The sequence below is a fragment of the Falco biarmicus genome, chromosome W, assembly GCF_023638135.1.
Source record: "Falco biarmicus isolate bFalBia1 chromosome W, bFalBia1.pri, whole genome shotgun sequence".
In the NCBI taxonomy this organism is placed as follows: Eukaryota; Metazoa; Chordata; class Aves; order Falconiformes; family Falconidae; genus Falco; species Falco biarmicus.
In genome coordinates, this window is record NC_079310.1 from 10,174,284 (window position 1) to 10,199,989 (window position 25,706).

A 25,706-nucleotide genomic window follows, 5' to 3' on the forward strand; every position below is an offset into this window, starting at 1 on the left:
AAGAATATTAATGATCCATATTCTAAGATCTAATGATTCTAAGACAGAAGGTCTTGGCCAGCATCATACTATTGAAGCAGACAGGTTTAGTATTAACTTTCTTGCCAAGTTCTGGAGCATGTAGGAATGGTTGAGTTCGGATTTCAGTGGGTTTTTTGAGCATGTACTTCCAGGTGAGCAGAAACAGATATGTAATTTTTTTGTGAGTTGGGTGGGGGTGGGTGGGGTGTCTTTGTTTTAGGGTTTTTTTCTCCTTTCTTTGAGAATGTGACAACAGGATATGTCAGGAGTAGACTGACCTAACAGATTTCAGTTACTAGATTGCATTTGTATGTTCATAGAGCATATTTAGCAGAACACATGGCTCCTAAGATCTTTCTGAATAAATTCCTTATTTTTTATTGTACAATGCGTAATGAGATTACAAGTAATGAATGGTATATTGATGTTACGAAGTTATAACACAGAAGCTCAGCTTGTTGCTGAAGCCATAAGACTGTGTACATCCTGTTGCTTTCTTCAGTTAAAAATGTCTGCTACTGCTCAAAGGATATGTTATTAATGCTTTGTGCATCACGCTATTCTTTTCTTGATGGTTTGACATAACAAGACTAACAACACTGTTACAGAGTACGCAGACCAGTTCTGAATAATCTTCCTGTGGTATTTTGTAACTTGTTGTTATGAAACAACTATTTCTATTACCTAAAGTCAGTAGAACTTTATAGCTTATTAAAAGTACTCATTAACATTTGTCACAATACTATTTAAAAAAAAACCACCTTCAAATACTCTTCCTATACTTTACTTTGTTACTAGTATTAGTGTTTTTACTATGGGGACCTACAGGAAAGATGGGGAGGGACTCTTTATCAGGGAGTGTAGTGATAGGATGAGGGGTAATGGTTTTAAACTGAAAGGGGGTAGCTTTAGATTAGATATTAGGATGAAATTCTTCACTATGAGAGTGGTGAGACACTGGAACAGGCTGCCCAGAGAAGTTGTGGATGCCCCATCCCTGGAAGTGTTCAAGGCCAGGTTGGATGGGGCTTTGAGCAACATGGTCTAGTGGAAGGTGTCCCTGCCCATGGCAGGGGGTTTGGAACTAGGTGATCTTTAAGGTCCTTTCCAACCCAAACCCGTCTATGATTTCCAGGCTGTGTATATGGCTATCGTATACCACTGAGTGTAGCCTTTTCAAGCTACTGCTATCTTCATGGAGCATATACTAGAATGCATACTTAAAGATGAAATGACAGTGTAAGGCACATCTTCAAACAGGGATTATTTTTGACATTATGTTTTTGTCTTTGTGACAAATAACTGGATACAACAAAACAGTGGATTTTCAAGCCCTCTGGGGAAAAATGTCAAATCACTTCAGGTGCTTTAATGAAATCTTGCTTATAATGGGTAGGACACTTGTCAACTTTTTTTTGAGCTGTAATCTGTTGACAACTCGGAATAGAGCAATATTTCTGTTACTGTGAGTTGAGTTCTTAATCACAGTAGTGACCCTTTAGGAAATACTTGCAGCTTAGTGCAGTCCTGTAGGAAGGGGTGTGTTTGTGGCAAATTTTGCATCCCTGAAATGCAAAAGGATAACATAAGTCACCCCGTTCTATTTAATTTTGAGAATAAAACGGTATTCTAAAGAAAGATTTCCTTTGCTCATTTAAAATCCATGTGTGAGGAAAGGTAGCTGCATGGGCTTCCCATGAGGCTTCTAAAATGAGTGGAAGAACCAACTGTTTTAGAAATAAGGGCTTGCATGGAAGAATGCAGAAATTACTATGTTGGAAGTTGCAAGCATCTTCACTAAATTGTTTTGACAATTGTGTATAAGAAACTGATGTAGCCATGGTATACACTAAGTTTTCTGTTTATGCAGGTATCTGATTATTTTTTGTTTAAGGGAGATTAAATTTTAATAGCAAGCTTAAAGATTTGATACTGAATCTCTGAATTACCATTTATGCTAGAAGAAAGTGAGAGTTTCCCCCCCCAGATTCTACTTAATCGCATCCTGTTAGGTAGTCAAGATTTGAAAGGGAAGCATTTTTATGGTACTGGATATAAAAACTATTTCCATTTTACTAAGTGTATAGTTGTACCCTTTTTATTTAAAAGGACAAAGGAGAGGGAGTGGTAAATAATATTAAAAAAAAAAAACAACAACCAAACAACAAATCCACCACCAAAACTATTCTCAGGATACTGCTGTTTATTATCTTGGGTCTCTTTCTATAGTTTCTTGGTAATAATGTTCATACTTAAGTAGTGAAGAAACTTAAAATCTGAATGATCTAGCATTAAGAAATAAGTGTCCCTGTCTTATTCTCACCATAGCCTTAAGTAGTCTATTATATCTGTTTCTTCCCCTTGCCTCAAAGAAACAAAATTACTCTGGTAGCATAGTCTGGTTTTGCAAACACACTTTGCAATGTTGATAGTTTCTTCTGGGCACTTACAAATTTATATCTTATGCAAGTAATTTTGTTGTTGTTGTGTAGTATATGCTTCAAAGGACCCAGGACCAAGATGAAAATGTGGCTTTGGAGGCTTGCGAGTTTTGGCTGACTTTGGCTGAACAGCCAATTTGTAAAGATGTATTATGTCGGCATCTTACTAAGTAAGTATTAAGAATTACAACTCCTAGTTATGTTGAAATAGTCATCTTCAAACTTCAGTTGACTTGTTCCTGGCTACTTTTATAGAGACTGTATCTAGCTTGCTGTTTGCTTAGAAGGAGGTTCCTATAGTTCTTGTGTGTTGTAGCGCAGAGGTCACTGAAAAGACTTCTGAGGATTTCACTTGGCTCAAAAACCAACCTAAACTCTGTCACTGGTGCTTTACCTCGAGCTTAACAGCCTGTTAAGCATCAGATGGATGCAAAGGTATGCTAACATGCGCTTAAGCTTAAATATCTCCACATGACATTACCTGTAATATCTGGTGTACCATGAACATGTTGTCTTGACAACTGCTATTGTGAGCATCTCTGCAATGCTTCTATGTGCATAGTCATGCCAGGGATTCCCTACCTTTATGAAGAACATAACAAGATGACAAGATCATTTAGATTTAGGAATCAATTTCATATCAATTGCCACTGCAATTTAAATTTGAAGAAAGCATGTATAACATTTTTTCATACTTCTTCAGACTGACAGTAGGGTTTTTTTCACATTTCAAAAAGTTATCCTAAGCTTTAAAATATAGATCCTTGATTGAATGGGAATGAATGTCCATGTTTGCGACTTCAACATCTGCATGTCTGCAACAGTGCTTATAACTTTTTTCCAGACTAATCTGAAGACTTGCAATAGGAAATTAATTCTTCAGTGTTCCCAGTAAATGGAGACTCTGTTTTTGACACATGCATGGAAGGTTTTTTAAAATACTAGAGCAGTTTTGTCTGTGATTCTGTTCTTCCAGTTGAGATATTGAGAGAAGAGACACATTAGTTTCAGCCAAAATTACCTTTTTAGATGTAAAGCAAGTTAAAAAAGAAAAAGGGGGTGTGTGTTAAAATTGCAGTTTTCATAAGCAATTAGAAAGCCAAGAATTGAGATTAAAACACCTACTGTAGCAGTACAGGAATAGAAGTTGAAAATGGGAGAACTAAGGTTATGAGAAATTATGTTTAAGTTAAAATGTTTTTACTTAACTCCTTTTTATAGCTCAAAAGAATGATAGCACAGTTTTTGATTCTACCTGCTCCCTTCCCAACACATATATTAATACTAATCACCTTCTCAGTATAAAACTTAAACCTCTTCTGGCCTACATGAACATTGACACTGCAACAGCTTCATCCTTGGTTGTTGGGGATTTTTAAGAAGCTTTTAAATTTCTAGAAAAACAGATAAGAGTAACATTACATACCTCTTATCTTTCAGTGTTTTGATGTTTCAATTTGTTAAAAGCAACTTGTTTGTTGGTGAGTTCTTTTTGGCTAGGGAGCTATATAAATTTGCTAATACTTGATGAAAATCTTATTTTTTTTTTAATATTACATTGTGGGACAAGATCTTCTAAAAACTTGTTTAATATCTTGTTCCATTTTGCTCCTGTAGGCTTTCTTTTAAAATATATAGCTCCTGCATACTTCATGAAGTATGCTGCAGAAATGACAATGAATGGGTGTTAATCAGAATACTTACCTTCTGAACTTTCAATGAAGGAATAGTAATGTGCCGTTGAGATGCACGAATATTATTGGTGGCCTGAGTACCTTCAGAAAGAATGCTCCTCAGCTGCAGAATATACAGGGATTGAGTCTGTCACTGGTGCTGAGACAGTCTATGGCGATTTCAGTATTACCTTGATTTGGCTTGTAATACATATTTTTGTGGGTTTCTTTTTGTAATGAATGTGTTTTTATGTGAATTATTTGACTTTTTTCCTCTGTTGTGGTTTAACCCTAGCTGGTGACTAAGCCCCACACAGCTGCTTGCTCACTTACCCCACAGTGGGATGGGGGAAGAGTATTGGAAGAGTAAAAGCAAGAAAACTCATGGGTTGAAATAAAGACAGTTTAATAGGGAAAGCAAAAACCGCGCACACAAGCAAAGCAAATCAAGGAATTCATTCACTGCTTCCCATGGGCAGGCAGGTGCTCAGCCATCCCCAGGAAAGCAGGGCTCTATCTCACATAATGGTTACTTGGGAAGACAATCACTATCACTCCAAATGTCCCCCCCTGTCACAGCACTCTCCAAACTAGCCAGCTGCAATAAGATTTTTTACCATCACATACCAGCATACTCTTCATGCTAGTCCCTCTGCTGCCTTCTCCTATGAAGCTTGGTTAATTAACATTGATAACATACAGCTGTGGGCTGGCTTCAGGGGCAGTGGGTTGGCTGATGTAGACAAGGTGCTGGTTCTGTTAAGAGGTTGGGCAGCCAGTGAAGAGAGACCAGCCAAGGAAGAAGCAGAGAGAATATGTGACCTGGATAAGGAGAGATTAGGAGTAGGCAGTAGAGGGACTGGCATGAAGAGTATGCTGGTATGAAATAATAAAAGACCTTGTTGCAGCTGGCTAGTTTGGAGAGTGCTGCAACACCCCCCTTCCTCCTTCCCCAAGCATGGCACCATATGGTATGGAATACCTCTTTGGCTAGCTTGGGTTGCCTGTCCTGGCTGTGTTCTCTCCCAATTTCCTGTGCCCCTCTAGCTCTCTCACTGGTAGGGCCTGAGAAACTGAAAAGCCCTTGACTTAGCACACTGATGTTTTTGCTTGTTGCTAGGTAATGTTTATACTATCAACACTGTTCTCACACCAAATCCAAAACACAGCATACACCATCTACTAAAAAGAAAATTAACTCTATCTCAGCTGAAACCAGGACATCCCCTAGTACTTTTTTTTTTTTTTTGACCATACATCAGTACCATTGGAATCCCACGACCATAACCAGTTTAATAACTAAGTAAAGTTCTGATATAGGCTAATGACTAATGTCAAGATCTCTGCATTGTTGGGAACTTGCCTTAAGGGGCAATACTTGAAGTAATCAGAAAGGGATAGGATAGGAGGGCTTAATGTGGTTAGACTTCCATCCTTAAGAGTAAACATTGAAGATCACTGGCCCTAGAATTGAGCCCTGGGGAACCCCACTGGTGACTGGCCACCAGCCTGATGTAACCCCATTTACTACAACTCTTTGAGCCCAATCAGTCAGCCACCTGGTCACCTAGTGTATTATGGACTTGTCTAGCTGTGTGCTGGACCTCTTGTCCAGAAGGATACTGTGAGAGACAGTATCAAAAGCTTTTCTAAAATCCAAAAACCCCTATGTCTACTGTCTTCCCTTGGTCAACTAGATGGGTGACCTTGTCACAAAAGGAAATTAAGTTGGTCAAGCAGGACTTTCCCCTTGTGAACCCATGCTGGCTATGACCAATGACTGCATTGTCTCTTGAGTGTTTCTCAATAACTCCGAGGATAACCTTCTCCCTAATTTTACCAGGGACTGAAGTGAGCCTGATAGACTGGTAATTACCAGGTTCTTCTTTCTTAATATGTATCAATATTTTTTTTGTAGACTGATACCTGTGTTGGTAAATGGTATGAAATATTCAGAGATTGATATTATTCTGTTAAAGGTAAGCATTGATTTCTTTTATACTCAGTAAGATTATCTGATTTGCTTCTGACTTGTAAATCAGAATGATTGAGCTGGTAGGCTAGATCTTGTCTGCCATCTGTTCAATAAGGATCTAGCTTTCTGGGGCAAGGTATGCTGTTCCAAAAACTAAATGCGACTACTGCCATGTTTGTTGCAGGAACAATGGCATTTTTAGTTAGCTGGGCAGCACAAGTGGGATGTGAATCTTTCATATGCTTATAAAATCTTGAACTAAAATTTACATTACATTCTTAATTTCCTTGAGCATTATAGTTGCACTAGTTTATCTGACAAAAGATTTTGATGATAGGGGGATGTTGAAGAAGATGAAGCTATTCCAGATAGTGAACAGGACATAAGACCTCGTTTTCATCGTTCACGGACAGTAGCTCAGCAACATGAAGAAGATGGTATTGAAGATGATGACAATGATGACGATGATCTTGATGATGATGATACTATTTCTGACTGGAATTTAAGTATGTCAAAGTAATGTGTAAAATGTTTTAAAATATAGCTACTTACATAATACAAGAACTATAGTAAAAAAGAGGAGTTTGCGTATAGGAATACTGAGGCTTTGTTTTGAATAGAAAAAGAACTATCTACTGATATAATTGGTGGTTGGGGCAGAGGGGGAAGTCTTTCAGGTGGTGTTTTGCCTATGTAACTATTGACAAAAGCTAGCCATCTGTAAGCTTATTTCAAATATGACCGATAGAGCTTCAAACATCTACTGTGTGCAATTCAACAGAAGCTTTGGATTTTGAATTTTAATTCTACAAATCATGGATCACCTGTTATTAATTTAAAATGTCTTACACATTCTTAACTTGAGGAAGCTTAATAATGCTTTCTTCAGTCTTCCCTCTAAATCTGGTTTGTGTGTTTGATTTCCTGCCACTTCCATTTGAACATGCTACTACTGACAACCATTACGGGTAGTTCAGATGTAGTACAGATGAATGTACCTTGAAGCTTATGAATCAAACAACTTTGAGACATATCTAAACTTTTAAAATTATTATTATTTTAGAAGAAAATAAGTACAAATATGCTTACCTTTTGTAAAACTTTTTATAGTTTTAAATTCATAATGCTGTTCTTGTAGTCATTGTGTGTAGAAATTGCAGAATTAAATACATATTTTCTAAAAAATGTAGCTGAAATGACAGAGGGCACCCAATGGTCCACAGTTTTGGTTAAGATTGTGAGGAAGCTAAAGCTGACTAGGAAAGAGCGAACAGAACAGTTAAGAAATCTCTTTTGATGTATGTCATCTGGACTTGAGAGAATTTTGATTATCTGCAATTCAGAATTGTGTGCTCTATTTCTTATTCAGTGTTCTATATTTTACTTCCAATTTGAACAGAGAGGAAACGTCAGCACAGCCTGACAATTAGCAGCATTGCTTACTAATGAAACCTGTTAACTAAATATGGGAGCCTGCCTTTTTTTCCTCTAGTAGAAAGCTGAAACAGTCTTAGCTGAAAGCAGCAGGTCTTGGGGAGTCTGTGCTGTTTGTTATTGCTTTGCAGTGGAGATCTGCTCTGAGTTGAGGGCTTGTGTTTTGTTTTCTTCAAACTTGTTGGACATAATCTAAGAGCAGAGCTATCTATTTATTATCTATTCTAGCAGTTGCTACCTCCCAACTGGAAACTTCTGTGTCCTGTTTGGGCCCTCTAGCAGTTTAGGTCCAGTTTGGGATTTTTGCATGTTACATTTGCTGTGTATATTTTGCCTGATTACATGTCTTGTATATACTTTTGTTCCAGTTGGATAGTTTCTGACAGATTAAGAAGGAAATGAGATCATAATAAGCAAAAAAAGTGCAGTATAAATTCTGTAATGCAGGCATTCTTTATAAATCCATCTTAGCATTATTTTTCTTGATATGACAGCACCACAGCAGAAAACCAGATTAAGGATTTCTGAGTCATGCTTTGAAGTTGGTTTTTTATGAGCTTTTGTGTGCTAAAAATATGAGATTAAAACTTTCAAACAGATTTTGAGGTGGTATTCTTTGTATTGGTGCATCACAAAATTAGGTGTAAGATATAAAAGCTCAGAGCAGAGTTCAGTGAATTTCTTTCAGTCTCTAGAGATTGATGACTTTTTTTTTTTTTTTTTGATACATGGATCATGTTTGAACATTTTCTTTTTAATCAATTGCAAATATTTTTAGGCTATTTCTCCTTAGTTTCTCCAGTATGTTACATTCATGTCACAGACCTTCCCTCTTCCATGGTGTTACACCATCCTGAAATTATGTAGTGTATATAATGTTGCAATATAATGGTGTGGTTCCTGCCAGTGAGTGTTTTAATATCCCCAGTGTATAAGTCCTTTTAGTGGCTATAAAAATGCTGTAAAATGGCTTTCTAAGAGCTGTGGCTTTGTACAGTGGATCCCTGTGTATTGTAATGAAATGGAACTATCTTTCCTCCTAATGCTCTGGCAGCTCAAATTTAAAATGAGGATTATACTGTCTAACTACAACTGCTTGTATAATAAGCAGATTAACACTGTTAATTCCCCTCAGGGAAATGTTCTGCTGCTGCTTTAGATGTCCTGGCTAATGTATTTCGTGATGAACTTCTGCCACACATCTTGCCCCTTTTGAAGGAATTACTCTTCCATCCCGAATGGGTAGTTAAAGAATCTGGTATCCTTGTTCTTGGAGCAATTGCTGAAGGTAAGGCAGCAGTGCATATCAGGTTGCTGAACTTATGATTGGTTTTAAAACAGCTCTGTGATTTCTTCTAGGTAAGTTTACTTGTGCAAACAAGTATGTGTCCTTAGCTGATTTGGTTTTGGTAATTAATCTCTACATCTACTAGTTGGTGACTGAAGTTATTTAATTTTCCATTTTCAAATCTATGCATGTTTTGGAAGCTAAATAACTTAATTTCTTACATTCCTCCCTTTCTTAACTCTGCAGCATATATTTATTGGTCTCTCATGAAGTACTACCTTGATTTGATGCAACAGGAATAATTAATAAATTTGAGCCTTACATTTCATTCAGTGCTTTCAGAAACGGAGAAGACCTGTCCTGTGACTTCAGTGCCCTGAGCTGCTTTCTCTGGATGTCACTGATTTTAATGTGATAACTTCCATTTCTTTGTATTTACTCACAGGCTTGGCTTTTTGCCTGCATTTCCAGCATCTCTGTTCATTTTGCAAACTGAAGGAATATGTTTGGGTCTATCTTTTCCTAGTGTCTAGTGAACATACTTTTTCTTTGTTGCTAGAAAACTTTTTTGTTGGTTTTGATTTCAAGTCAAGCAAGGTAAAAGTTAGTACCTTGGCAAATCTCAGTGTATTGCTGCCCTTGCTGGCTTAGTGTGTAGCTTTTATTGCTGGTCAGTATTTGTGTGATATTAAGAGAAAACAAGAAGAAAATTAAATTTCTTAAGGAATACTTTTTAATGATAGGATTGCTTGTTATCAAGGCCTAATCTTTCTCTTCTTGTCTCTTGGTCACTCTGAGTAGACTGGCATAAGACTTCCAAGCTTTATAAACTAATTTTATTTGGATATTCTTGCTATAATCCATTTAATGAAGCAGAATTTTTCGGGGTTGGGGAAGTAATGAAGTAGAAAAGTAATTGAAATGAATGTAACTTTGGGGATTTTAATTATTGTTTGTGGTGAGGTTTCTTTTTAGGACTTAACATAAATTAGTTAGGCTTGCTTTGTATATTGTTAAAATGTATTACTACATGATAAAGGATGAAAATACATCCCTTCTAGGAAATAACAAAAAGTTTTATTACGTTTTCTAATTCTCATACTGTAATAGCTATATTTTTCCTTCTAGGATGCATGCAGGGTATGATTCCTTATCTTCCTGAGCTGATCCCTCACCTCATTCAGTGCCTCTCTAACAAAAAGGCTCTTGTGCGCTCCATTACATGCTGGACTCTTAGTCGCTATGCACACTGGGTAGTTAGTCAACCCCCAGACACATACTTGAAGCCATTAATGACTGAGTTGCTAAAGCGTATTCTGGATAGCAACAAAAGAGTACAAGAAGCTGCCTGCAGGTGAGCCAAATCTTAAACAAAAAGCACTATCCATGACAGTGCTTTTTCATGGGAAACTATTTTAATGCCTTTATTGATGAATGCATGACTCCATTTCTAGCTCATAATGTATTTTTTTTTCCTTTTAAATTGGAGTAGGTTCAGCATCTTCTGAAGTAGTCACAAATTACTCCAAGCTGTAATAAAATAAAAACAGATACTTTGTATTCTCTTCTCCATTTGTTGTGGTTTAACCCCAGCTGGTAACTAAGTGCCACGAAGCCACTCACTCACTCCCCCCTCACCCAGAGGGATGGGGAGGAGAATCAGAAGGGAATGTAAAACTCAAAGGTTGAGATAAGAACAATTTAATAATTGAAATAAAATAAAACAAAAAGAACAATAATAACAATAACCATTATAATGGAAAGGAGGGAGAAGGGGAGAGGAAAGAAATCAAAAGGGAAGGGAGAGAAGAAAACGAGTGATGCACAGTACAGTTGCTCACCCAGCCAGTCTCCCCCTCCCCCCTTCCCCTCCCCCTCTTCCCCCCCCCTCCCCCCTCTCCCCCCCCTCCACCCCCCTCTCCCCACCTCCTCTCTCCCCCTCTCTCCCCTCCCCCCCCTCGTGCAGGAAGTTCAGCAAATAAAGTTTTTACATGTCAGTTTGTGTGGGGCAGGAGTGTACACAGCAGGCTGCCAAGAAAGTTTCTTCATAAAGCAGAATTAGATCTTTAACATGTATGCATAACAGGATTTACAGGAATATTTTTAAATTTTCTCATCCGAATATAAGAGCTGTATCTATGTTCAATCAAAATAGGCTGAGTTTGTCTCAGTAATACCATTTTGAAAAAGTACCTTGGATGAATTTGAGGAATAAATACAGTTCTATATTTAAAAAGAAATGGGTAGTGTGGGACATTTCGGGGTGGTCTTGTTTTGTTTTTTCCAAGATACTGACTGACCTGTTTGGGGTGGGTTTTTTGTCATTCAGTGCCTTTGCTACTCTAGAAGAGGAGGCTTGTACAGAGCTTGTTCCTTATCTTGCATATATACTTGACACTTTGGTCTTCGCATTTAGTAAATACCAGCATAAAAACCTGCTCATTCTTTATGATGCTATAGGAACTCTAGCAGATTCTGTAGGACATCATCTAAATAAACCCGTGAGTATACCTTACGTTCTGTAGAAACACTTGTCATATATTGAAAAACTGTTTTGGTGGGTTTTGTAGTGTGCTTTACATGTTATAAAATGGAAAAGCTGACCTTTCTGTGTAGGCTTCAATAGTAATAAATATTTACTTGTAAAATACATAGACTGCATGTAGTTTTCCCACTACACAAATATTCCCCATTTTGAATAAATAATTGTGTGTGGTGGCTTGTAAAATGTGCTTCTCATTATTGTGACTTTTTTCCTCATTCTCTGAATTTTTCAGCTCAGAGGAGATATGTATATATCAATATAGATATGAAATGAGGCTTTAAAGAAAATGGTGGAATGTGTATGCTAATTTCTTATGACTGACTTTTGTTGATTTTTTTTAATTTTTGTAACCATTTTCAGTATAGCTAAGCTGCTCTGTATCTTTCCAATGTATTGGAGCACATTATCATTAGAAATTGCTTTATCAGAGTGTAGGAAAGACATGCATTCTTTATATATAAAACCACAGAATCCTTTGGACAAAGCACAGATAACACACAGGCGAATATAGCGGGGGGGGGTTGTAATGTACATATGTTCATTAATAGGATGTGCATACATGTCACATGCATCTTATGATGACTATTGAAACTTGATTTATTTCTCCATAGTGCTTCACATGAAATAGACATACTAGAATAAAACAATTTGGATTGTTGCCATGGCATTTTATTTGCTGTCCAAGACTCCACACCATCAAAGGACATCTTTTTTCCAATCTCTCTCTGGCCCTGGCCAGCTTGATATTTGACAGCACCAGGAGGAAGCTAAATGGGAGCTCCTGGTGATGGTGGGACTTTCTTCAGTCACTTAAAATATTGTATCTTTGGACACAGCATTAGCTGGCAGCATCTGTTGGCTCTCTAGATGCTTTCTGGGAACAACAGTACTACAGGGATGCTTTGTTTAATATCCTTGTGACTGTGACAGCAGTGGCAGGGAAGATGCAATATCTTTATACAGAATTGATAAGTGCACCCTGCTGAGGGAATAGAAAATTACTTCATCGATGAGTAGTTGCTTGAGGAAGAGGTTTCAGGAACTTGGGGGGATAGGGTTGTAGCATCAGGGGCAATGGGAGATGGTTGAGAAAAGCAGGTGGCAGATGCACGGCCAGATTGCATTGCCAGTAAAAACATTTTCTGTAGGCCCTGAAGCAATCCTATAGACTTGCAACAACCCAGGTAGCTATTAAAAGTTGCTAGACTGAAGCCAAACCTAGAGGAAAAGATTTGTTCTTGCAAAGCTACTTAAGTGCCTCAGCAAAAAATCTTGACACATAAATTGTAAATTCTAATATTAAACTACTTCTACATATTGCAACAATTATTACAGTATATCAATTTTCTTTTGCTGAAAAAGTAGAATATATCAATTCTTAATATATCAGTTTTCTAGCTTTGAAATAAACTAGTATGCAGTGAAGTGTTTCAGTAGCTGATGCATTTTCATCCTAAACAGGAGTATATTCAGATGCTAATGCCTCCGTTAATCCAGAAGTGGAACATGTTGAAGGATGAAGATAAAGATCTCTTCCCTTTATTAGAGGTAAACATTAAAATTTGAGCATGTTTTATCAACTTCTTTTAGGAATTACCCCTTTTACTAAAGATGCTCCTACTAGGAAGTGTGACTAATAAAAGCTGACAGTGTTAGGTATTTCCCATTATGGAAAAAATATTATGAATTGTAGTGAGAAAAATCTTGTGACTAAGGAAATGTCATTAGGTTTAGCAGAAATCTCTTAGGTTTTAGGGTTTTTTTTCCTGCTACTCTTGAGTGTTTTCTTTCAGATTATTTAAAAAAAAAAAAAGTTCTATCCCCCTATTGTTCTTGTCTTTTCTCCTCACTCTCCCTTCATCCCTCTTTTAAAACTATTATCAGACAGGCTGAAGGTATGAACCAGACCATGTAGTCTATTCTCTGTACTTTCCAAGTGTAATGCAGGGAAACACTTCTAGAGAAATTAGTTTTGTAACTCTTGGGTAATGTTAGGGCTTGTACACAGTCAGGATACTGAAGTTTAGTATAAGTTCTAGCTGAATTATAGTAACTGTCTTCATATGAAATTTCTTGGCCACCTCTAAGAAGATGCTGCTTCTGCAAAATTTTCTCAAGTGACATACACAGGAGAGAGTAACAATTAGCTGACAGTTGCCTTGGCTCAGCTAATCGGTACTGCCTTTCTAGGTTGTTTTTACTTAATCAGTTACTTGTGGGTATACTTAAAATACTTCTAATTCACCTCTCCCAAGTAAAAGGCACTTCGGGGGTTGAGGAAAGTTAGTGTGTGTGTATCTCATTTGTTTGTTTATTTGTTTTATTTCAGTGCCTGTCATCAGTTGCTACTGCCTTGCAATCTGGCTTTCTTCCATACTGTGAACCTGTGTACCAGCGTTGTGTAAATCTGGTTCAGAAGACTCTTGCACAAGCCATGGTATTTTTCTATTGCTATTCTGATGTTTTCAGAATATCTCCTTATACCAGTGTATTAACTATGTAAAGTTATGGGTCTGCAGGGAGATTTATAGTATTAACCACTGAATATTTAAATGAAGCTGCAGTTCTGAAACTAATTTTTTTTACTTTTATGCATAGCCCTGAGAATATCTAATACTCATTTTGAAAATGCGTACTTATTTATTGCAGTTGCATAATGCTCAGCCAGACCAATATGAGGCTCCAGATAAAGATTTCATGATTGTGGCTCTTGACTTACTCAGTGGTTTAGCTGAAGGACTTGGAGGCAACATTGAACAGCTGGTGGCTTGCAGTAATATCCTGACATTAATGTACCAATGCATGCAGGTGAGATGAGTAACCTGTTTAATCCAAGGATTTTCGTTCTTAAGAGAATCAGAAACACTTCTAGAATTGTCAGATTTTTTTTCTTCCTCTCTTTAGGATAAAATGCCTGAGGTACGGCAGAGTTCTTTTGCATTGTTAGGTGATCTGACAAAGGCGTGTTTTCAGCACGTTAAGCCTTGCATCGGTATGTTTCTTTTATATATTAAATAATTAACATGTTTTACAAACTGATAAGAGGCTGGTTTAGCCATTGTTAAGTTCCCTTTTCTGTGCCTTGCCTTGTCATGGTGTTGTAAGTTTTCATTTTCCTTCATTAGTAAGGGTCTGTAGTCTTTTTTTTCCTTCAAACTGTGTGTTTAAGACATGTTGTTCTTTTTGTAGACAGTGTAAAAGTTCATTTTACTTCTTGATTTTGATAATGTAACATGCTTCCTGTTGAGCTGGAATACAGCTAAACAGATGTACTTAGACTTCAATTAGAACAGCTGCTTTCTTTGATAAACTTTTTAATTTGTAGCTTTTTTTGTTCTACTAGTATCTATTGTTGCATATTATTTATATATATTGAAATTAGAAAACTTGGCTAGAGGGTAGGTTTTGGGGTTTTTTTTGTTGTTTTGTTTTTAATTTTAGTAGGGAAGTAGCATTAGTTATACACTCCCACATTATTCACTGTCTTTTCCTTCAGATACTCTTGAAGATACACTTAACTTAGCAAATGAATGCTTGAATAGGCTTGGAATTTAAAATTTATTTGGCAGATGTTATAATCTGTCACTGTGACTAATATTTTATTAAAATTTAATCAAGGCTCTGATTTTCTTTCTAGACTTCATTTTTGTTGGCTGTTGGGGTTTTTTTGGGGGGGGGGGTTGGTGGATTTTGTTTTTGTTGTTGGGGTTGTTTGGGGGTGTGTGTTTGGGGTTTTTTTGTTTGCTTTTGTTTAGTTGTTTTTTAGCACAGATGAATACATAGTTATCCAGGTGTGGGGTTTTTTCCCCTACCCCCAGGAAGGGGAGAAAAAAGGTTTCTAAAGTTACATAAAGGTAATTAGAAATTACTATTAGAAATATTTTTAAATCGTAGTTTGAAAAGATTTGTGTTGATCTGCTTAGGTTTTAAAATCCAGGTTAATCTGATATATAGCATAAATACAACTCTTGTAAAGCATTACACCTGAATTAACAAGAATTTAAATAAGCTTACACAATGTTTTAAAACCTTTTGTTCCCTCCCCATGATCTTACACTAATGGGACAAGATGGTTGTATTGTGTAATGAGAATTTAAAATGTTGTACTTTATAGCTGATTTCATGCCCATTTTGGGAACCAACCTAAACCCTGAATACATTTCTGTGTGTAACAATGCCACCTGGGCAATTGGAGAAATCTCCATCCAGATGGGTAAGACTTTTAATATTTTTTTTTTTTTTTTTTTTTTTGCACATTTACAATGGTTTGTCTGGGTGGTGGTTTTAGGGGGTTGTTCTTAGGTTGGTGGGGGTTTTTTGTTTGGTTTTTTGTTGTTTGTTTTAGTGATACTTTCATGTTAAAATTTAATTTAAATTTTATATTCTTGTCCTTGACAGTAAGTTAAATGTACCAGTTTTAAATAGATTATGTATATTAATGATCATTTTCTTCTGAATGTTTCTTTTTGGCTGTTTCAGGTATAGAGATGCAGCCTTATATTCCAATGGTGTTGCACCAGCTTGTAGAAATAATTAACAGACCCAACACACCAAAGACATTGTTAGAGAACACAGGTACCCAAAAACTGAACCATTCATGGTGAAGGGAATTAGTTATTATTTTTTAATAAGGATTAAAAAAATTGCATAGGAGTTATTTTATTGCTATGTATTTGGCTTTTGTAAGCAAAACCAACTTGTTTTGCAAAAGCTCTTACAAGTCTGTCTTGTAGCAAAGCATCTATCATATCTAGATTATTAAAGTTATTGATTTCACACCTTTATAACATTTAATATTTATTCATGATCTATTTAAGTATTCTTCTAATTTTATTTATGTATACAATATGACAAATGTATGCAATAGCACTTAAAGACTTATTGGCTTTACACTGATTTTAATATGCATGTACTGTATATATATGCCTAGTGTTTGAAACAAATGTAATTGGCATATATAAAATGAATAATGATCTCTGAATTGACAAAAAATGCACTTATTTTTTTAAGATAAATTTGTAATAATATGCACAGAAATTTAGATCTCTGATGGCAGTTTTACCACAACACAACTAAAAATTACATATAACTTCTGTTACCTGGTCACTTAAATGCAAATTTCTGAAAAAAAGTCTAATAGTGGCATGCACACTTTTGTTCTGGCTAGCAGTTTTGCTGTCCAAATTGGGAGCAGTCCCCAAATTGGAATTTCTGAGGCTTGTTTCTTTTGCCTTTATAGAGGGCATTTTCTGGTATGAAGAGCACCTTCCATACTTCAGCAAATCTTTAATAATCTAACAGGTTTCTGGTTTACAATTTTACTAATTGAGAATCTTTTGACTTTTTTCTGTTGGAAAACTGGTAAGAAAAATAATGGTTTAGTCATTATACTTGACATAATTCTGAAAATTATGCAAATTCAGTGCTACAATTAGAGATATTTTTTTTTTTTTTAGTTAAATATAAGATAAATTGAAGAGTGGTTTCTTTCAGTGCCTATTTTTTCTTCAGTACTCTCTACGCCTCACTCCCTCATTTAGTATGGAAGGTGAACTTGAAGGAAAAATTGCCTAGTTGTCTGGCATATTATAGATACTGCTTTTTGAAAATATAATTTTGGAGCAAATAACTACCTGCTATGAAATACACCATAGAATAGTATAGTAATATAAATTTTCTTTCCCCCTGCCCCAACCCCCTTTGTCTGCACTGATGGATGTGTAATACCTGTAACTGAGAAGCATCCAATACTTAAAAGTTTGCTTCCATCGCTGCTAAGAGAATTTTTTTGAAGCATCCAAACACTGATTTATATATTTGGGGGGGGGGGGGGGTGGGTAGGGTTGTTCGGGTTTGTGGGGTTTTTTTAGTATCTTAATAGTTACTTTAAATGCGGATGCATAACTGCAAATAAACGTTGAGTGTGGTGTATATAAGTTTGTTGTGGGATATTGTGCTGCATGCCGTTGGTACATGCAAGAGTATTAATGTTTTCTGCTTTTGGTTGTTATGTAATGAGCTATAAAAACACTTATATGGAAACATACGAGACTACCTTAAGTAAAAGTAGTTGCATAGGAAATAATGAGTACATGCCAAAAAGTTAAGCTCTGACAGAAATTACTATTCCTTGTACAGACTATAGCTGTGAGAACTTAACAGATAAACCTTAAAAGTGTATTTTCACTTGAAAGTAGCACTTCAAATGCAGTTTTAGAAGTTAGATCTGCTGAAAAATTAGAGACACTGCATATTGAATTTGAGTAATGTCTGGGCAAAATAGTACATTACCAGTGAGCCACAGCTTTTGTGGAATTAGTAAGTTTCAAACTGCTAGTATATCCTACACTAAACTTATTGGAGAAAGCATCATCTGCTTTATTGCATGTTTCATGAAACTGTTCACAAATGCCTGTTAATTACTGTTGCATAGTACGTCCCTTGAACATAGGTTTCCTTTCTCTGCTTCATATAAATCTGCTGGATTTTAGTATTATTCATGTATTTTGCTTCAAATAATCCTGATACATTATTCCCCACCTTCTCCTTTTTCTAAAGATTAATCTTTTGTGAGTTGAGCAAGCACCATTAAAACACACATTTGCATGATGACATTTTCTTCAGTCTGTTCCTCAGAACAAAGGACCAAACTACCTAACTGTCCATAGAAGCAGTTTTGCTTTTCAAGTTTCCTTTATGATTTTGTATCAGAAGTCAGATTCTTTACAACTTTTATGAGGAAGCCTTTTCTGAACAGGAGAAATATTGAGATTAAAGAATTAATTTTCTGCAGTCAGTTGCTGTGAGTTAGCAACCACTTCAAATTCTCTACAAGATTATGAAGAAAACAAATATTTGGTGCTCTCTGAGAAGTGTTTCATCTATTTAGTGTTTATTAGACAGACCACAATATATTCAATGTAAAAGTATTATTAATGTATTTTTACTGATAGATAGTAGTAGGCCTATTAAAATCTTTAATTCAAACTATTGAAAAAATGTTTATGAGTACTTGATACTTTAATTCCTTTCTGTCAAGAGTATCCATAATTAGTACTTTTTATTAAAAACTTTGAAGTATATGGTAGATAAATTTACTGTAAGAGATGATTCTGAAGAGGGCAGAATGACTGCTTATATCGGGAAGCCTTTGGATTTTAAATTGTGTTTTTTGGTGTTCTCTCATTTTCCTTAATTTTTCTTTTACCCTGGAGAGTATACCGTATATGTTGCTGCCTCTTATTTAGGGGGTGGTAATAAACAGCACTGGTGAAATCTTATGTTTACTATCATACGCAGATTCTGTTGGCTTCTGTTTCTGAGTTATTTGTTGTTTTTTATTTTTTTCTCCTCCCCCCTCATTTGCTCATGTCTTGGTTGGCGTTTGGTGGTGTATAACCGTGATTGCATTACCTTAGCAATAACAATTGGTCGTCTTGGTTACGTTTGTCCTCAAGAGGTGGCCCCCATGCTACAGCAGTTTATAAGACCCTGGTGTGTATTATTCAATCTTTTTTTTTTTTAATTCATCTTTCCCCCCTTTCCCCCCTTTCCCCCCTTTCCCCCCTTTCCCCCCTTTTCCCCCTTTTGATATATTTTTCAGTTGGTTACAAAATCTCAATCCTTAATCATTGCCAACCATGTGACTAATCTTGTCCTATCAGGTTTGTGAGTTTTTAGTAGCACTGTCATCTATTCTTTGTTGTGGCTAACGACTAATTTATGCATGGGATAAGATTGTCACATGCTTGCGTGTTAAAGCTTGACTACAAAAAAGCATTTTAAAATCCTCCAGAATGATAAAACAACGCATGCAAATACTATAAAATTTAAACTGTGCATTACTTTATTTAAAATTCAGTCTGAGGCTTGAATTGCTGTAAAGAATGTTTCTAGACTTGTTATACATAAAATAACTTGCTTGATGCTGTAAAAAATAACTGTTCTATAAGTGGTATTTGACATAATTCATACTGTGAAAGTATTATATGTTCTGCTTCTAATAATGATAGTTTCTATAAATATTTCATATACATGTTTCTTTTGTATTTAATGGAATACAAATCACACTTTCTATCTGTATATAGTGCAACAGGAAAGCAAGATTCTGGAGATGATACCTAATGGGAGTATACTAGTAAAGACTGTGTGCAACAAGTATCTTTCTAAGTGTCCAAAACAGTGTTTCAGATAAGATTATCAGTGTGACTTATTCCATCAAATACTGTAATCTAGTTCTGACCTGACTGAATGAAAAAGTAATAGAATTACTAAATCGTTTGTTCTCCAACTTACTAGGTGTACCTCTCTGCGAAACATAAGAGACAATGAAGAAAAGGATTCGGCATTCCGTGGGATATGTACCATGATCTCAGTCAACCCCAGTGGAGTAGTCCAAGTAAGATACATGAATAGATCTTAACTTTTTTGTTTTCTTTACTCGTGACATTTAGTGGAAGCTATATATGGAGTATGAAAAAGTTTAGTTTTATGTTAATTCCCTGTAGTACATGCTATAGTTGGGTTTTTTTATGTCAAGGAGGCCAAAATGTTTATATTTCAAATTATACATATCATGATACTTCAGGATTTCTGCCTCAGTAATTATCACTTATGGAAAGGACGTTACTGTTAAATTCATTTTTTGCCTTTTACTTACAAGGAACATGTAAATAATGATCTTTGATTAACTGTATTTTGATACTTTTGACAGTCTTTTTTTATGTTGAGGATATGTATGAAAATCCAAGGCAAAAGTTACATCATGGTTTAACCCCGGCCAGCAACCAAGCACCACGCAGCCACTTGCTCACTCCCCCCTCACCCAGAGGGATGGGGAGGAGAATTGGAAAGGAATTTAAAACTCAAGGGTTCAGTTTAGAACAATTTAATAGGTAAAGCAAAAGCTGCACATGCAAGCAAAGCAAAACAAGGAATTCATTCACTAATTCCCATGGACAGGCAGGTGTTCAACCATCTCCAGGAAAGCAGGGCTCCATCACGCGTAACGGTTACTTGGGAAGACAAACACCATGAGGCCGAATATCCCTCTCCCCCCCCCCCCCCTCTTTCCCCAGTTTATATACTCAGCATGACGTCATATGGTATGGAATACCTCTTTGGCTAGCTTGGGTCACCTGTCCTGGCTGTGTCCCCTCTCAGTTTCCCGTGTCCCTCCAGCCCTCTCACTGGCAGGGCCCAAGGAACTGAAAAGTCCTTGATTTAGTATAAATGTTACCCAGCAACAACTAAAACTGTCGATGTCCTATCAACATTGTTCTCACACCAAATCCAAAACACAGCACTGTACAAGCTACTACGAAGAAAACTAACTATCCCAACTGAAACCAGGACAAGTTGACATACTAAACCTATTTTTCAGATGCAATCTAGGTTTTTTAAAAAAGAGAACAAAAACAATAACCACCCCTTCATTCTTAAAACTTGGGTAGAGAAGATTCTCTTTCAACTCAAGATATAGTGCTTACATCAGAGGTCCTCAAACTTTTTAACCAGGGGGCCGGCGCGTGGATGAAGGGGCAGGCAGTCATCTGCGGCTGCTTGGTTTCCCCCCCCAACCCCCAGCGGGGGGGGGGGCGGGGGGGTTCTGTAAATATCGGGGGGCGGATTGAGGACCCTGGGGGGCTGTATCCAGCCCGTGGGCCATAGTTTGAGGACCCCTGGCTTAAATAGTCAATATGACAAGATGCATCTCTTTAAAATAAATGGTACATCTCAAGAATAGAATATGACTTACTCTTTAGTCTCTGCAGCTCCTAATATTTTTTAAGAGGAAAACAAAGGCTAATTTCCCTCTCCTCTGCCTAGAATCCTTTCCCCTGAAACACAAGAATTAGGCCTCTATCTTGCTTCAAATTTTTCAGTTCATTTCACTAATCCCTTATTTTGTTTTTAGCATTTCCCTCTTCTACTGTCCATATGTTCTTTCACATAGCTTAAAGAGAGGGAGTAATTAAGGACTTTCTTCATTATCCCAGCTCTCTTATATAGTTTTCCTCAGTTCCTATTGAAAATCATGTGCATTATCAACTTTAAGACATCAGTCTTAAGCATTAATGGTGTAGGAGGAGGTAATGCGTGACAGCAGATGAATTAAACGTAGGGATTTTGGAGTGGCTTTAGTTTTGAACCTGTATGATAAACATTCTGTGTATCCCAGAAACAACTTCTGGCTCTGCTTAAAGAAGTAAAACAGATTTTTTCCCAACTGGAAATACATGTTAGTGAGTTGTGAGTATGGTCTTGAGTTTGTCGATTGTTAAGATGATTGGTTCTCAAACTTGGTATGTGTACTGAAGGAATTAGTTAAACAAGTGTGGTGTGGGAGGGGAAGAGGTGTTTGATTTCTGTTTTTTTAACTGTACTTTTATTTAATCAAAAACCTGAAAAATCAAAGCTATTCCTACACTCAGCTATTTCTATTTCCATACACTTAAACAAACATCAAGCATTGTTTTCAGACCTATAAATTGAGGTTTCTAACCTATGTGATTGTTTAATCTTATAGGACTTTATTTTTTTTTGTGATGCTGTTGCATCATGGATTAGCCCAAAAGACGATCTGCGGGACATGTTCTGTAAGGTAATGTTTCTAGCATGACAGTATATCTGAACTGTGGTAGTTCTGGATCTTTTGTTTCTTTCTTGCTTTCTGTTTCCACTGTTAGCACTTACTGTATTTGTGGTCATGAAGGCTTTCTTGTGATGTCATAAACTTTCAGACAAAACATCATAAAAATCTGAAGTTTTTTTACCTATATTTTCTTATATGCTTTCAGGTTATTCCAAAAATTCTTTTTAACAGTGTTGAAAAGCTCACTTGAGATCTTATTAGAAATGATATTCATCTTCAGAGAGCTTTTCATAATGTCCAGCCTACTCCATTTTGACTGCATTTGGAAGAACAGGGCTTTTTGTACCACATATAAGACATTTTTTCTGGGTTGTTTTTTTTTTTCTTTCCAGAACATGAGATCTGTGCGGTTCAAGACTCCCCCCCCTCCCTGATGCCTACTTTTTTTAGAGATATCTAGAAAATTGCAAATGAAAAATCTTCCAGTGCTAATCTGATATCCTGATCTGTTTATCTTGCTTCAGCTGTAAATAAAGTTTTTTTGGGATTGCTTAACCCTCCTCAGAATTCCTCTTAGATAAGCAAGTCATCAAGAAACCAATGTATAGGGATAGCCAAGAATGCATTCCTAGACAAAGTGTCAATAGATTTATAGATTTTAAGCAAAAGGACTGTTTGCCTTGTGTAAAATAAACAAAAACCAACCAAACAAAAAAACCCACCCAGAATGTAATATATTGTGTTTTGGCACTACTGTCTTAGGTTAACAACCAGAACAAAATAAACTTATTTCTGTTTCATGAACAGATGCTGTTACTGTTCAGTAGCGTGGCTCCCCTCATATGTTGTAAAGTGAAATTTCTATTTTTAGGAAGGATGTATATCAAGATTTAATGGTCCACTTAAAGCTGAAATGGAGCATATTTCTAAGTATGTACTTAGATCATGGGTCAGTATTAGCACTTTCTCTTCAAGTAGTGCCAAGTGTTCACATCAGAACAGAAGCTGGAACTCTTGAATCCCATCTTGAGGAGCAAAGACAAAAATTTTGTCCTAGTTAGGAGAGGCTTCAAAGGAACATCAGGGTCAGGAGATGCATGGCTGTGAGTATCCATCAGCAGAAGGAAACAGGAAATACAAGCTTAACAGAAAGTCCAGGAATACTGTCTGTGATGAGTCCAAAGCAGTTTCAGTACATGTTTCTGTCCTGGTCCTTCAGCTTTTCAGTACTTGCTTCAATAAGCTATGCTCCTCTTGTTCAAATTTTTTCCAGGATATCCATGTGGGATCTAATATGTTCAAACTATACAAAGTGTTTCTTGATTGCTTGGTGTACGGACATCCTTGCTTTTTAAAGTGCATTCTTTTGTGCTTTTTGCCATGCAAGAAAGGAGACAGCTTTTTTCAAGTAATGGCGTGCAAATTTTTTAGATTACTTCCTCACTGGAGTGAGTTTTTATGCTAGCTGAATACACGATTACTGTAGTCCAGTTGCATGTTTTTCCAGCAATAATTATGTCTTTTAGGAACAATGGGGAAAAACTTTATGTAGTCCCATGAAGTCTTTTTCTTGCTAGTGGATTGTGCAATGTTTGGGTTTTGGGGTGCGTTGGTTTTTGGAGCACTAGAGCTGAGAGAGAAAATACCCCTTCCAAAAGCACAGGTAGATGAACTGTCAGTGTTGAGATCTGATAAATACACTAAGAATTGTATCATGTTTTATAAAAGCAAGATATCTGAAGACTGTAGCTGAAGCTCACTTGCTAAAACTGTACTGCAAGTGTTCCTTTTGTTGCACCTGAACATTCTTACATAATTATTTTTTTTTGGTAGTTTCTTGGCAGCTGGCTAATAAGACTCTTTGGGTTAGAGAGGGGTGAATCTGCCTGTGAAAGGTCTCTTTCAGAGAGAAAAGCAATAAGTTAACTGGTGATGCTGTAATGTTGTTATTGCTACATGCTATTTAAGAACACCTCTGCTTGAGAAAGCTGTGTTGAGGGTGAACTCGGTGCCATGAGCTTCAACTTTGACATTGCCTTTTTTTGTGAGGTTGTTTTCCTGACAGACTGTTCCACAATTCAGTATCCTTGAGTTTAAAAAGAAAAACAAACCAAAATTTGAGACACACTGCATTCCTTTCTATTGGGAGGAGCCACTTCATCTGACTTTGTTCTTTCATGTTTGCCTTTTAACCTGCTGTTTTCAGGCTAAAATACTAAGACCTTTTTGACAGTACCATTCAGTTTTCATAGTTTTCAGTTAATTTATTACATTGGAGGGTCCTGTAGAAATCTCCCCCCTCCCCTCTTATGCCAGCTTTTGACTGCTGTGGATCCCTGTTCTTTCATAACACAAAAGATTTTAATAGCTTCCTTTTTAGTAATAGTTGTTTACAGGTTCCAAGGAAAAAACACAGCTCTTGCAGGATGTTTTTATATTTGCTTAAAATTGACAGGCATTCATTCTGTTAAATGCCGGTGGTGGTTCTGGCTCAGCTTTCCTACCAAAACATATTACGTGGGTTTTTTGGAGGGAAAAAAAAAAGTTAATGCAGTAATGTTAACATATAAACTGTAATTGACAAAATGTTTACCATTCTGAAATGGCCTAACTCTAGCTTTTAAGTCACCATAGTCAATAAAAATACATACATACACATATGTATATTTATATAGAATATAATATATATTTATGTATTTCATACTAATTTGTGTGGGTAGCTATACTCTATGTCACCCTTAACTGAAATATTGTGGTTTTTTTCTTTTAAGATAGACATTATTAGGCTTCCTTTGTTTCTTAGTAACACTTAAATATTTAACTGGAGAATTCAAATGGACAGATGCACAATCCAGCAATTTGTGATTTACTGCATATGTTGCTAGTAAATAATGATTGTGTATCTGCTGTTTAATGATTATCTTGACACACACCCCCACCACCCCCCTTGTAGATTCTTCATGGATTTAAAAATCAAGTTGGGGATGAGAATTGGAGGCGCTTCTCTGACCAGTTTCCTCTTCCCTTAAAAGAGCGCCTTGCAGCTTACTACGGAGTTTAACCTTATGCACTGTAACTGCAGTCCCATAATTAGAGGTAAGCACACGAATTTTCCTTGCTTAACAGAGCTGTATAACAGACTTCCTTCCTGTTTACATTATATGAAACAATTAATTCACTAGACTAAAATTTTTTAGATATGCTGGAACAGATATCTTTCCTTCCTATAAGAAGAAAAAAGCCTCTGCTGACTGTAGAGCTTGACATTTTGCAGAGGCTGATGTGTTTTATGCACCAATTCAGAATTGTTACAGTTCTGTCAAGAGAATGATTCAACTTCAGCAAAGAACACTGACTGTGCATTCTAGAATACTTGTATTCTTATACCACCTTGCTCTGTATGCTGTTTGTGTACACTATAAAAAGCAAAGTTCTTGTATGTAAAGTAGTGCGATACTGTGAAGAGATTATTATATTACCCCCAAAAAAGGGCAAATTAAGTTTATTCCTTCAATCTTTATATAAATTTGATACTTTTTCTAGAATTTTTATATTGAAATTATGGGAGTGAATATTGCAATTCTGTTTTATTGTTGAATGGACAACTATTAAAAGTCAGCCTAAGATTTGTCAGTCAGTGACATAAGAAACTGAATTACATTTTTATCTGAACAATGGATTAAAAATAAACCAATGTCAAACTTTTATACATTTATAAATTAGGGCATTTTAGTT

At 36.3% G+C, this 25,706-nt stretch overlaps 1 protein-coding gene across 4 annotated transcripts in view; it reads left to right on the forward strand.

The window, feature by feature from the left end:
• Window positions 1-25,706, forward strand: part of LOC130141938 (transportin-1-like) — a 77,954-nt gene that overhangs the window by 46,386 nt on the left and 5,862 nt on the right. For 2 of the 4 annotated variants that reach the window (XM_056323233.1, XM_056323234.1), the window contains 16 exons: window positions 2,514-2,632; window positions 6,054-6,114; window positions 6,448-6,616; window positions 8,680-8,832; window positions 9,961-10,186; window positions 11,162-11,333; window positions 12,839-12,925; window positions 13,707-13,814; window positions 14,027-14,185; window positions 14,282-14,369; window positions 15,492-15,590; window positions 15,857-15,952; window positions 18,796-18,871; window positions 19,676-19,775; window positions 21,906-21,980; window positions 25,004-25,067. In XM_056323233.1, coding sequence (XP_056179208.1) covers window positions 2,514-2,632; window positions 6,054-6,114; window positions 6,448-6,616; window positions 8,680-8,832; window positions 9,961-10,186; window positions 11,162-11,333; window positions 12,839-12,925; window positions 13,707-13,814; window positions 14,027-14,185; window positions 14,282-14,369; window positions 15,492-15,590; window positions 15,857-15,952; window positions 18,796-18,871; window positions 19,676-19,775; window positions 21,906-21,980; window positions 25,004-25,067 — 1,852 coding nt within the window. Of the gene's footprint in view, window positions 1-2,513; window positions 2,633-6,053; window positions 6,115-6,447; window positions 6,617-8,679; window positions 8,833-9,960; window positions 10,187-11,161; window positions 11,334-12,838; window positions 12,926-13,706; window positions 13,815-14,026; window positions 14,186-14,281; window positions 14,370-15,491; window positions 15,591-15,856; window positions 15,953-18,795; window positions 18,872-19,675; window positions 19,776-21,905; window positions 21,981-24,924; window positions 25,068-25,706 lie in introns of all 4 variants that reach the window. The other 2 variants (XM_056323235.1, XM_056323236.1) reach the window with 2 other exon arrangements.